Source organism: Mesoplodon bidens, assembly GCF_964165515.1.
Source record: "Mesoplodon bidens genome assembly, chromosome: 17".
NCBI lineage: Eukaryota > Metazoa > Chordata > Mammalia > Artiodactyla > Ziphiidae > Mesoplodon > Mesoplodon bidens.
The window spans coordinates 14376215-14389048 of NC_138174.1; the positions used below are offsets into that span (position 1 = coordinate 14376215).

Genomic DNA, 12834 nt, shown 5'->3' on the forward strand with positions numbered 1-12834 from the left:
TGCTTGCTAATGAGTACAAAGCAAACAGTCAAGGTCTGTTGGTCTCAGGTTACTTTTCCTCTCATGGAAAATAGTCTAATAAATCGGTGATTACTATAGAATACATGTTTTACGAAAGACGTGCCCAAGGTGCTAAGCTAGCACAATAAGAAGCATGTGTATAATAATATTCATAGACAGAGAGGGAGCTTCCCAGAGAGGGAGTTAATAAGATGGACCTTGAAGGACATGGGGGATTAGATAGGTAAAAAAGGAGTGGGTAGAGGTCATCCTAAGGAGAGGAAACAAATAGAATATGCGAGCTAAGAGTCATCAATACACAAATTTTCATTTATTAAAAATCAGTTGGGGGCTTCCCTGGTGGCGCAGTGGTTGAGAATCTGCCTGCCAATGCAGGGGACACGGGTTCGAGCCCTGGTCTGGGAGGATCCCACATGCCGCGGAGCAACTAAGCCCGTGCGCCACAGCTACTGAGCCTGCGCGTCTGGAGCCTGTGCTCCGCAACAAGAGAGGCCGCGACGGTGAGAGGCCCGCGCACCGCGATGAAGAGTGGCCCCCGCTCGCCGCAACTAGAGAAAGCCCTCGCACAGAAACGAAGACCCAACACGGCATAAATAAATAAATAAATAAATAAATTTATTTAAAAAAAAAAAAAAAAAAAAAAAAATCAGTTGGAAACTGGTGTGGCATGTAGATAGAGAGCCAAGTTGCAGACAGGATAGTTAAGGGATTGTCGAAGTCGTTTTTATGAAAATACATACTCTAAGGAAGAGCCATAAGCGGACAGATTCTTGGGGGCTAAAGGTAAACCTGCAAAAGTTGGTGACTGCTTGAATGTGGTTAAATGAGAGGGAAGAGTTCTAAAATAATTCCTAAGTTACCAATCTGGGAATACTGATACTAATCACAAGTATCTGGAATAGAGAGAAAGTGTAAAACTGGGGGGATAAAAATGATGATATTGTCTAAGTTAGACAAGATACATGTGGGATATCCTTCTGCAATCAGTCTGATCTAATAGGAAGCTGTACATTTGGATTTATGGAGTTTTGCATGTAAAAGGTAGTTGAATCCATGTGTTTGTCTGAGGTCACTAGGAATCATGTTTAATAAGAGTAGAGCTTCCAGGACACACAGTCTTGAGAAACAGGGACATTTAAGAGAAGAAAATAAGCCCTGCCATGGTAGAATGCCGAGGAAGGATGATTGGAGAGGCAAGAGAGAAATGAGAAGAGGGTTTTATCAGAAAAGCCAAGAGAATAGAGTTTCAAGAAGGAGGGCATGGTTGATGACAGATACTATATGAAGAGTTCTAGTAAAACAGGGGTGGCAGGTTTGTTATCTTTGTCAATATATAGATGATCCATGACTTACTGAGGGCAGTTTTATTCATGTGGTGGGGACAAGAGCCAAATTGCAATATGGGAAACACACATGAGCGCGTTACCCAAAGCTTTACCAATTGGAAAACATCTGGGCTAAAAACTGGAAGTGACATGTAGTAGGCATTCTTATTATGAAATTTGAAAGAGGATAATAAAGCAAAATGGTAAAAGAAAAGGTGGAAGTACATTTCTATGATAAATTAGGAAACAGGAAACAGCAGGAAACAGCAAAACTGATTATTTGTTGAAAAGGTCAACAAAATTGACAACCTTCTAGCAATTCTTTAACCAAGGAAAAAATAAAATTTAAAATTATAATATCAGAATTAGAGATAATAACCAGAGATGAGGATTAAACTTACTAGAGAATACCATATTAAAATATATAAATTTTATTCTAAAATATATAAAAAGGATGATTTTAAGAAAATAAAATTGACAAAAAATGATTCAAAATGAGGTAGGAAACTTGAATACACCTAGGGAAGAAAGAAAAATCATTAATGAGCATGCTGCTAGACTTAATTCATGTTATATAGATAGCTTTATTTACACCTACAAAGGACAGAATTCTCCAGAACACAGAAAAATATGGAAAGCTTCCCAGTTCCTTTTAGGTGGTGTAACACTGACATAAAAACCTTTTAAAGACAGTACAAAAGTGAAAACCTCAGATCAGTCACTTTTGAAGTTTTTTAAAAAGGTAAATAATTGTAAAAATAAATCGAGTATTATATTAAAACCAAGTATTGGTTATTCCCAAGAATATGAGAATATTTCAGTGTTAGGAAATATATTAAAAGTTTCAGTGTTAAATTATATTCTCATATTTAATTAAATTGTTGAGGGGAAAATATTAGTAAATAAAAAAGTAAAAATACTTACTTAACCGTATAAAGATTAATAAAACTAACAGCCAACCTCATGATTAACATAGAAGCACTAGTAATGTATTCTATTTAAGTCAAGAAAGAACAAGAAAAGAATATTTGCCAATAACATGTTTAAATAATAGGAAGTTCAGATAAAGAAATGACATATATAAATATTTTACAGGAGGAAATATTAGATTATTTGTGGATGCTCTGACTGTACTTCAAAAACCAAGAGAATTAATTGAGAAGTTGTAGAACTAGTAAATGGATTTAGAAAGGTAATTGGTGACAAGATCAATATACAAAGATCAGTCATTTCCAGGGAAGATGGCAAAGTAGGAAGCACCAGGAATCTGTCACCCCACCTAGATGACAGTTGGACTAGCAGTATTCGTCTAATGTAACTATTTTGGAACTCTGGAGTCTATTGAAGAACTGCAATTTCTAGTGGAAGGCTTGAATAGTAATAAATTGCAGTCAATTTTGGTGAACTTCAACTCTTAGCATAGTTGCGACTACCCATCTTCCACCCCCAGTGCTGTGGCAGGCAGCTGTACATTTTTTTTAAAATTTTATTTAATTTATTTATTTTTGGCTGTGTTGGGTCTTCGCTGCTGCACGGGCTTTCTCTAGTTGCGGCGAGTGTGGGCTACTCTTCGTCGTGGTGCGTGGGCTTCTCATTGTGGTGGCTTCTCTTGTTGAGGAGCACGGGCTCTAGGGGCGCGGGCTTCAGTGGTTGTGGCACACGGACTCAGTAGTTGTGGCTCGTGGACTCTAGAGCACAGGCTCAGTAGTTGTGGCGCACGGGCTTAGTTGCTCCGCGGCACGTGGGATCTTCCCGGACCAGGGCTCGAACCCGTGTCCCCTGCATTGGCAGGCGGATTCTTAACCACTGCACCACCAGGGAAGTCCCATTTTTTCTTTTATCCATCTGCCAGCCTCTGCTTTTTTGGTTAGCATGTTTACATTTAATTTAATTGCTGATAAAGTAGCATTTATGTCTGCCATTTTGCACCATGTTTTTGTATGTTCTAAGTGCTTTTATTTCTCTGTCCCTCCATTACTGCCTTCTTTTGTGTTAAGTAAATATTTTCTAGTACACTGCTTTAGTTCCCTTATTGTTTATGTAAATATATATGTATGTGTATGTGTGTAGTTAGTTATTTTCTTAGTGGTGCCCTGGGAATAATAATTACCATCTTAATTTTTTAATAATCTAGCTAGTTTGGATCAATACCAACTTACTTTCAATAGTGTACTAAAGCTTTGCTCCTGTATAGCCCCATTTTCCCCTTCCTTTATGATACTGTTGTTACAAACTACATCTTTCTGCATTGTGTGCTTATCAACATAGATTTAAAATGATTGCTTCATTCAGTTGTCTTTTAAATCCAGGAAAAAGTTAAAAGCAGAAAGTACATTAAACTGCCTTTTGTATTTACTGATGTCAGAAACTTGACTGCTGTTCTTTATTCTTGCAAATTTGAGTTACTGTCTAGTGTCCTTTCATTTTAGCTTGAAGGATTCCCTTTCATATTTCTTGTAGAGCAGGTTTGCTGGTAAAGAATTCTTGGTTTTGTTTATTGGGAATGTCTTAAGTTCTTCTTCATTCTTGCAGAGTAGTTTTGGGAATGTCTTAATTTCTTCTTCAGTCTTACAGAGTAGTTTTGTTGAATATAGAATTCTTGGTTGACAGTATATTTCTTTCAGCCCTTGAATATATCATCCAGTGCCTTCTAATCTCCATGTTTTCTGATGAAAAATCAACTGTTAAGCTTATTGAGAATCCTTTGTTCAGAATGAATTACTTCTCTCTTGTTGATTTCAAGATTCTCTCTTTGTCTTTTGACAGTTTGATCATGTGTCCCAGTGTGGATCTATTTAAGTTTATTCTGCTTGGAGTTCATGAACTTCTTGGATGTTTAGATTAATTTTTTAAATCAAATTTGCTAAGTCTTCTCCCACTATTTCTTTAAATATTCTTTTTGCATGCCCCCTTTTTTCCTCCTTCTGAGGTCCCCATTGTACTGATGATGTTGATGGTGTTGCATAGGTGTCTGAGGCTCTGTTAATTTTCTTTCATTCTTTTTTCCTTCTATTCCTCACAGCAGTTAACCTTAATTGACCTATCTTCAAGTTCACTGATTATTTATTCTGTCTGCTCAGATCTCCTGTTGATTCCCTGTAGTGAATTTTTCATTTCAGTTATTGTGCTTTTTCAACTCTAACATTTCTATTTGGTTATTTTTTTTAACCATTTCTATCTTTTTATTGATATTCTCTATTTTGTAAGATTTTTTCTCATACTTTCCTTTAATTCATTAACTGTTTCCTTTAGTTTTTGAACATATTTAAAAGAGCTGACTTAAAGTCTTTGGCTAGTATTTCCAACATCTGGGCTTCCTCAGGGAGTTGCTATTGAATGTTTTTTCTGTAAATGATCATACTTTTTTGTTTGTTGGCATGTCTCATAATTTTTGTTTTTGTTGCTTTTATGAAGGAGGGAGGATTTTCAGAGGTCCATACTTTGCCATTCCTGCTGATGTCACTTATGTATTAACTTTTATACATGAAACATTCTTAATATAAATACTGATATTATAAAATTCTTATGCCTTTCTATCTACCTGACATGAGAGTGTAGTGTTACATGGATTTCTCAGTACCAGATTTTGTTTCATTTACAAAATGTGACTATATTAGTATAAGTACTTTGAAAAATGTTTTGAAAAAATTCACAGGCGCCTCTTCTGGGATATCATGATGGTGTCAAGTAGGGATGATGAACATAGCCAGTTAATAAGTATCAGATACTCAGTAGTTGAGATGCAGCGATCCCATTTAATCTTTACAGAATCCCTCTGAGAATTTAAATAACTTTTCCAAGGTCACACAACTAGTAAGTGCTAGTTACAAAATGTAAAATTAATCTCTTTAACTCCAGAATTCAAGGTTTTAGTGTCAGTGTCCTGAAAACCACTTGGGGTGCTTGTTGAAAGATAGATTTCTAGACTCTGAACCTATACATATTGAGCCACAGTATCTGACATTGGGGCATGCAGGTGAGTGATGATTCTCAATAATATTATAGTAGGTGAAGTGCTGGTCTCTGTATTACTTCTTTCTTAAGACTTGGGCTAAAAAACAAAACAGGCCATTTCAAATCTATATGAAAATATAATTATACAATTCAAAGACTGCTAAGTTTCCTCGTAATTTTTTGAATTAAAGTTCAAACTCTGTACTTTTAATTGTGATGTATTAATTCTGAGATAATCTAACAAAAAACTTTTGTGTCATTTTCTGTGCTGATTTTGATTAGTATGATAAAAAATAAGCTATTGATAGATTATAGATTTTGTAATGTGTCAGCAAAGCTTTACGTCTTTCATATGAATTATTTTACTGTGAGCTGGCATTTATTTAGACACTAAAATTTAGTAGAAAAATATAAGCAGTGGATAAGTCATCCTTCATTTTAGGTTGAACTCCCACCACCTGATCTTGGACCAAGTTCTGCATTAAATCAGACACTCATGTTGTTGCGTGAAGTTTTGGCATCTCATGATTCTTCAGTTGTACCATTAGATGCCCGTCAAGCCGATTTTGTGCAGGTATGTTGTAAATTCACTTTTAATGATTCTTATTGCTCCTCTATTGTACATTCTTTTGAAATTCTGGCACTTTATAACCCATGTATCTTGACAATCCTTCTCATTGCTTTTTCCTTCAAATATTAAACCAGTTCCCTTTAATTTAAAAAGTATACATTCAGGGCTTCCCTGGTGGTGCAAGTGGTTGAGAGTCCGCCTGCCGATGCAGGGGACACGGGTTCGTGCCCCGGTCTGGGAAGATCCTACATGCAGCAGCGCGGCTAGGCCCGTGAGCCATGGCCGCTGAGCCTGCGCGTCCGGAGCCTGTGCTCCACAACGGGAGGGGCCACAACAGTGAGAGGCCTGTGTACCGCAAAAAAAAAAAGTATATACTCAGTGATGCTTGTTTTAAAAACTATTACAGTTATGGTACCATTTAATCTTTTTCTTACGCGCTTCTGTAAGTTTGCCCGCTCCCCATTAGTTTGACATTCATTCTGAAGTGCCGTTAACACAGACCTGTATCACTGGTTGGGAAATAAGGAATACGTTTGATTTTATTTTTCATTTATAGGTTTTATCATGTGTCTTGGATCCTCTCCTCCAGATGTGTACTGTATCAGCCAGCAATTTAGGCACAGCTGACATGGCCACCTTCATGGTCAATTCACTATATATGATGAAGACAACATTAGCTCTGTTTGAATTCACTGACAGACGTCTGGAAATGCTACAGTTCCAGGTTAATTTTGCCATAAAATGACTGCTCACTGTGATGAAATCTTTTTGCTATACATGATCTCAGTTACTGGCTTTAAGATAATTTCAGTGACCTGATTTATATGAATCCCTTGTTATAGTCTGATAGAACCCCTCCCTGCCCCCATGCATATTCAGTATTTTAGTTTCGTTTTGGAGAAGCCAGAGTATGTAACAGGTAAGATATTCTATTCAAGCCATAGTATGTGGTGGTAGAATGGAGCTTTTCTGACTAATTTGAACTGTTTCAGTTTCCATACTGGGAATAACGTGCTATATTTTTCAAGCTGTGTAGCTAGTGCAGAAGGTGTTGCAGAGGACAGATATATTTTTATCTATGTGTAAATCAGTGTTAGGCACAACATTACAGTTTGTTATGCCAATCGCTCTGGTCCTATAAGCCAAATGGTATCACTTAAGAGTCACAACAAGGCCATTTATAAAATTTATCAGATACTTGGCTTTTGATTTTGAAATAGTGATTTTTGGTAGATATAATATTTTAAAAAAACAACAACAACTCTGAGTCTTCTTTGTTATCACAAGTATATAAACAGTTTGGCAGTGGCTACAGTAAAAATTTGTCGTTTTGGGTTTTTCTAAGGAATGAGTTTGAGACCTCTAAGTTTGTGATGTTTTCTACTTTCTAATTCTTTATTTTAAAAGAAATATAATGAAGTATGATTGCTTTTTCTTTTTTGCATAATTGTTTAAGTATAATTAGTAAAATCTTTTTTTAAAATAGTCATTGGTTTTTAATGTATTTATCACTAATTCAACCCGAGACTCTGCCATTTGTCTAAATCTCTTCTCAAGATGTGCACATATATCAGTTGTCCAGTAATCTGTTTTATCACCAATTATCTTTGTTCCTCAAACATTCCAAAGTCGTTTTTTGCATTCCAAGAGGACAAGCCCCACCATGCAAGTGCTCATTGAGCCTGCATCATTCTTGCTGATGGGCTGGTGGCTGACGCTGGCCACGTGGACCAGCCAGGGTCAGTGTGGAGAGGACTGGGCAAGGGTGTGGATGCTGGAAGGCACGGGCCCCACAGTGATAGTCTTCCTTGTCGAGTAAAAGATTCTTGATTTTCAGATCTTTTCTATCACTAGTCTATTAATTTTCTTCCATTCTTTCTTCTTCCAGTGTTTCAAGTAAGAAATCTAGGCTAGTCTGATTCTCTTTTGTTTGTGATAACCTATTTTATTCATGTGGAAGCTTACAAGGATTTTCCTTTGAGTTCAGATATTTCCTCAGGATATTTTTTGGTATGTCTCTTTTTCTATTATTTCCATCTTGGATTTTGCAAAGCCTTTTCAGTCTGAAGATTCTACCCTTTTGTTTTTTGCTCAGTAAAGTTTTCTGTTATCTGTAATTAATTATCACTTCTCCATCTGTTACTTTTTATATTCTGAAGCTCCTGTCCTTAGTTGGCTTTATCTCCTAAATTTGCCTTCTAATTTCTGTTTAAATCTCTTTAATATATTTCTTTGATATTTACTCTGTATTACTATTCTTCCACTTTTCTTTCAGATACTAATTTGGTTCTTAGCAATAACTCTTTCATTAAATATTTCCATTTGCAATCTTGTTTTTCTTGGATTTCCAATAAGACTAGTAAGTAAGGGTTCTAAGGTTCTAATTGTACTTTCTTGGGCATTCACTTAAAAAAAAAGTAAGGTACCCTGCGTCTTTCAATAGTGTTGCCTCAGGAAAAGATACTTGTCCTCATTATTCAGGTGGGTTTTCTCATAGAACGTACTCACTTCTTTTAAATCAGTTGTAAGTTTTTTACGGGGAGGGGCTCAGCTGCTGGAGTGACTTGCACAATGGCAAACATTCAGATGGTAATAGATAGCATCTCTTAATAGCATACTATGCCACTGGTAAACAAGCTGGTAAAACTGAGGGGACTATCCAGTGAGAGACAACAGGAAGATGTGTAGACTTACAGGCCTGTACTGGTTAAAGGAAGGAGCAGCTGACTTCGTCCCACCTGGGAATACTTCATCCCATCAGGTAGTCTCCTTCCGTGGCTTCTGCCCCCATTAGCGTTAGGTAGCTTCCCCAAGAATAGCACAAAACAGGTGACCACGTACAACTCACACCTGCTAGCTGGGTCTTTTTAGGCAGCTCCTGAACTTGACATCTTTGACCAGCCTTCTGCTGGTTCCTCAGCAGTCCCCTAGTTGTCGCAAATCTGCTTTCCTCTGGAGAACTTACTGCCTCAGCCCCCATGGGATTTCCTTCAGACTTCTCCAGATGATGTATTTGATTGGTTGAGTTAGTCCAGCAAGTTGGGAGCATGAGGCAGTGTGGATGTGAGGGACATCAGGTCCTCATCTTCCCAGAATTCTTTCTAAGTATTTTATTTTACACTGTTGTTTATGAGTAGTTTTTGTTTGTGTTTTGCTTAATACCAGCTTTTAAAAGAGCTAAGAAGCAACCCAAATTTTTCGACTAGTGGCTAGTCCTGGAATGTTCAAGTAAGACTTTCCCTCCCTTTTGTAAGAGGACTTCCTCTTTGGGGAAGGAAAAGTCTTTGTGTAGGAGCAGTCCCTATCCCTCATATTTTGGCCTCATAGCCGCTGCAAGGAACATGCCCATGATGAAGAGCTAAGACTCCAGGCTAGTCTACTTCTACTCTCAATCAGTCTTATTCTTCTTTTAAAATATTTTCTTTTAATTGTGTTTTATTTTAGATTGAAGCACATTTGGACACACTTATAAATGAGCAAGCTTCTTATGTTTTAACTAGAGCAGGCGTGAGTTATATCTATAACACCATACAGCAACACAAACCCGAACAGGTAAGCACATGGATCTTCCTAACTAGAGAGATACACCAATTTAGAGTACGGAATCTAGAGCTAGACAGTTAGCAGCAATTTTTCACGGGGAAGGTGACTTCTCTCTCTGGTTCCTCATCTGTAGATTGAGGGTAATAATATCTGTAACATAGGACTGTTCTAAGATTGAGATAATACCTGTGTAGTTCTTGGAGGACTATCTGAGATATAGTAGGGTGTCCCAAAATACTGTCTTTTTTACTACAGATAGTTTGGGTTACAAGTAATGAAAATATACAAAAATTAGTATTGAAAATATATAAAGAATATTCATATTGGTAAATTTTTTAGTCCTTTATCACCACTGATTTATTAAGTGCATAGAATACTATATAAATAGCAGTCATTCCCCCTTTTAATTTAGGAAATCATGGTCTATTACTTTGGAAAGGTAATATCTGGGGCTAACATCTGATCTTGTTAAGTTATAGAACTCCAGTAGAATTAGAAAATGGAGTGGTGGGAACCCTAGAAAACCATGTAAGCCTCTTTAAAAAGCAAAAAACTTGTAAATAACATTAACATGAAGAATATTTTATAGCCCAGGGACTCCACAAGGTTTGAATTTTTTCTTTTGATAAGGTAATAAGCAAATTTCCACCAGTAGGAGCAAATTCTGCTGCCTTTTTATGTTATCTAAAATTATCAAGGGAACTCTTAAAGCCCCCATGTCTTACTGTCATTCCTCAGTGCTTTATTGCCCTTTTTTTCTTGCTTATGATTAAATCTGAAGTATCCTTTTATTTGCATTGTTAATAAACTTATGTGCTTCTCACTCCAACAAATATTATTGAGTGCCTTCATGCTAGTTTTACAAAAATGAACAAATCATAGTCCCTCTTTTAATTGAGGTTGGAGATAGGACACTTGAGTTTTTTGGAAATAAGCTAAATTTTCAAATTCGGGCAATCTACTAATGGACTGTATTTGACAAGTGAATTGTAACATATAGCACCTATTTTCATCTTGTTTTTTTTTTTTTTTTTAAGGGCCCTTTAGCTAATTTTCCCAACCTAGATTCTGTGGCACTGAAGGCTGCGATGGTAAGTACATAATAAAGTATTTCAACATATGTTTCCTTATGGAACATTATTCTTATTTTTTCCCATGTGATAATTTTTATCTTGGGTGAGAATTTTATCTCTTCATATGCTGTATTCACGTTGGGTCCAGTCATAATGATTGCACATGTATTCCTTTAACTAAGGAGATCTGACCAAGACATACATTTGTAGTAATATTGCACCATACCCTAATAGTGTCATTATTCCTGTTTAGATTTTCTTCAGTTTCAGAGCTTTACTCCTAACCTCATGGAGAAAGGAATGAGAGACATGAAGAAGTTAGCTATATATCATTATAGACTTCCATCTGTCAGTGATCCTGGGGCTTATAGTTCTTGACTTCTTCCTGAGTTGATAACTGAAATTGGATTCCAGTCTTTAAATATTACTCTTGACCGTGACGCTCACCGAACCTCCACTTTATTACCTTCTTTTCAAGTGATGAGCTTGCTTGCACATCCCTTTCTGCATGAGCACCACTTTTTGTAGCATGTTTCCACATCTTAAGTACATACTTTGCATATATATGTGTGTGTGTATACACACACACACACACACAGCCATCAGTTGGATGACATTCATTTAGTCCTCATAGGAATGATCCCCTTTGGAAGCTTTATGATACTAATTCTAGTGGTAGTAATAACAAACAGTAAGTAATGACAATGTCCATTAACATATATTGAGCATGACACACATTTTTAATGTACTAACCCTCTAATCCTCCTAACAACCCCATTCAACCCAGTACTTATGCTCTTACCTACTATATGTACTGCCTATCCTATGTGTTTCAATACTCACTACCACAATGGTTTGACTTTGATAAATAGTTCTCTTGGGTGACTTCTTTGATGCCCGGGATTTCCTATCTATCATCTGACAGAGCTAAATTTAACTGAAAATAAAGGGGTAGACCCACAAGATACCCAACAAATGCAAAGAATACAGAGCTGACAGTTAATATTAGACAAGGTAGATTTTAAAAACACTAAATATCATAAATAAGGAACATTATGTCATGATAAAAGACAGTATATAAAAAGTAAGTTGTAACTTGTGTATATCCAACATAACAGTAAAAACTGTAGAAATGCAAAGAAGATTTGATTCTGAAAAGTGCAAAAATAAATGAAAATGAATAAATTTTACATTCATTAAAAAAGATAAGTTTCTTAGAAAGTTAAATGTACACTCACCATACCGCCCAGTAATTCCACTTTAAGGTATTTACTGCCCTCCCCCGCCCCCCCCCACCCCAGCAAAATGAGGATATAGGTCTACGAAGAGGTCAGTAACCTTAGTTAGTACTCAGTAAATGTGTGTGTCCCGCCTATTTCTCCTTCTCCAGTGACGCATATCCAGTTCATAATATAAACTCACAAAATATATTTAAGCCCTATTACAGGTTCGTATATGCCTGATCTTAACTTTAAAAACAATTGAGTTGAATATCTTAGGTCTCTGTAAAGAAACAAACTCTTGATTGAGTTTTATGTGTGATCCATTGTTTTATCTATAACTGTCTGGTGCCCCAACTTGGATGCTTCAAAGGCGCCTCAGTTCACCATATCCCAAACTGAGCTCTTCTAACTCTTCCCCACCATCCCCAACCCCAGGTCCTTTTCCAAGTGTTCTTAACTCAGAAAGTATAAGAGCATCTGTCCACTAATTATTTCAGCAATTATTAACCAAGTATCTGCTATTATCTAGGTATCATGCTGAGAACTGGGATGAAAATAGGCATGATCTAGTAAGAGATGCAGTTATCACACAACTAAATAAATGTATAAAGAGTACAGTTGTGAATTGTGATAATGCTGTGAATTATACAGATCCAAAGCCTGGGAGGCAACCCCTTCATCCTATCTGTCACTAACCAAATCTTGATGATTTTGCTCTCTGATTCTCTCAGATATCTAATCTTCTCTTCACCCCAGTTGCCCTTGGCGTCTGAGATGCCGCAAGAGCTACCTATGTGGTGTCCTTGCATCTGCTGCTGTTACAACCTCCCCTTCCATTCTTCTTGCTGTAGCCAGATTTAGCTTCTTAAAATTTAAATCAGATTATTTCCCTTCTTCAATGGTTTCCTAATGCTTTTACAGTAAGAATTAACATCTTCTAGAAACCATGCAAGTCCTGCATGGAGTGATCTCTGGCAGCCATCCTCTTTCTCACCTAAGCCTTCCTCCACACCAGCCCCACTATACACTTAACCTAACGTCTATTCATCATTAAGATTTCAGCTAAAACGACCTTTCCTCAGAAATGCTTTTGCCGAACATACAGATTAGGTCTGTGTCCTCCT

At 36.8% G+C, this 12834-nt stretch overlaps 1 protein-coding gene across 3 annotated transcripts in view; it reads left to right on the forward strand.

The window, feature by feature from the left end:
• COG6 (component of oligomeric golgi complex 6) overlaps positions 1–12834 on the forward strand; it is a 63236-nt gene that overhangs the window by 28682 nt on the left and 21720 nt on the right. For all 3 annotated transcript variants that reach the window (XM_081215021.1, XM_081215022.1, XM_081215020.1), the window contains exons 14-17: positions 5743–5874; positions 6428–6595; positions 9316–9423; positions 10452–10505. In XM_081215021.1, coding sequence (XP_081071147.1) covers positions 5743–5874; positions 6428–6595; positions 9316–9423; positions 10452–10505 — 462 coding nt within the window. The remainder of the gene's footprint in view (positions 1–5742; positions 5875–6427; positions 6596–9315; positions 9424–10451; positions 10506–12834) is intronic.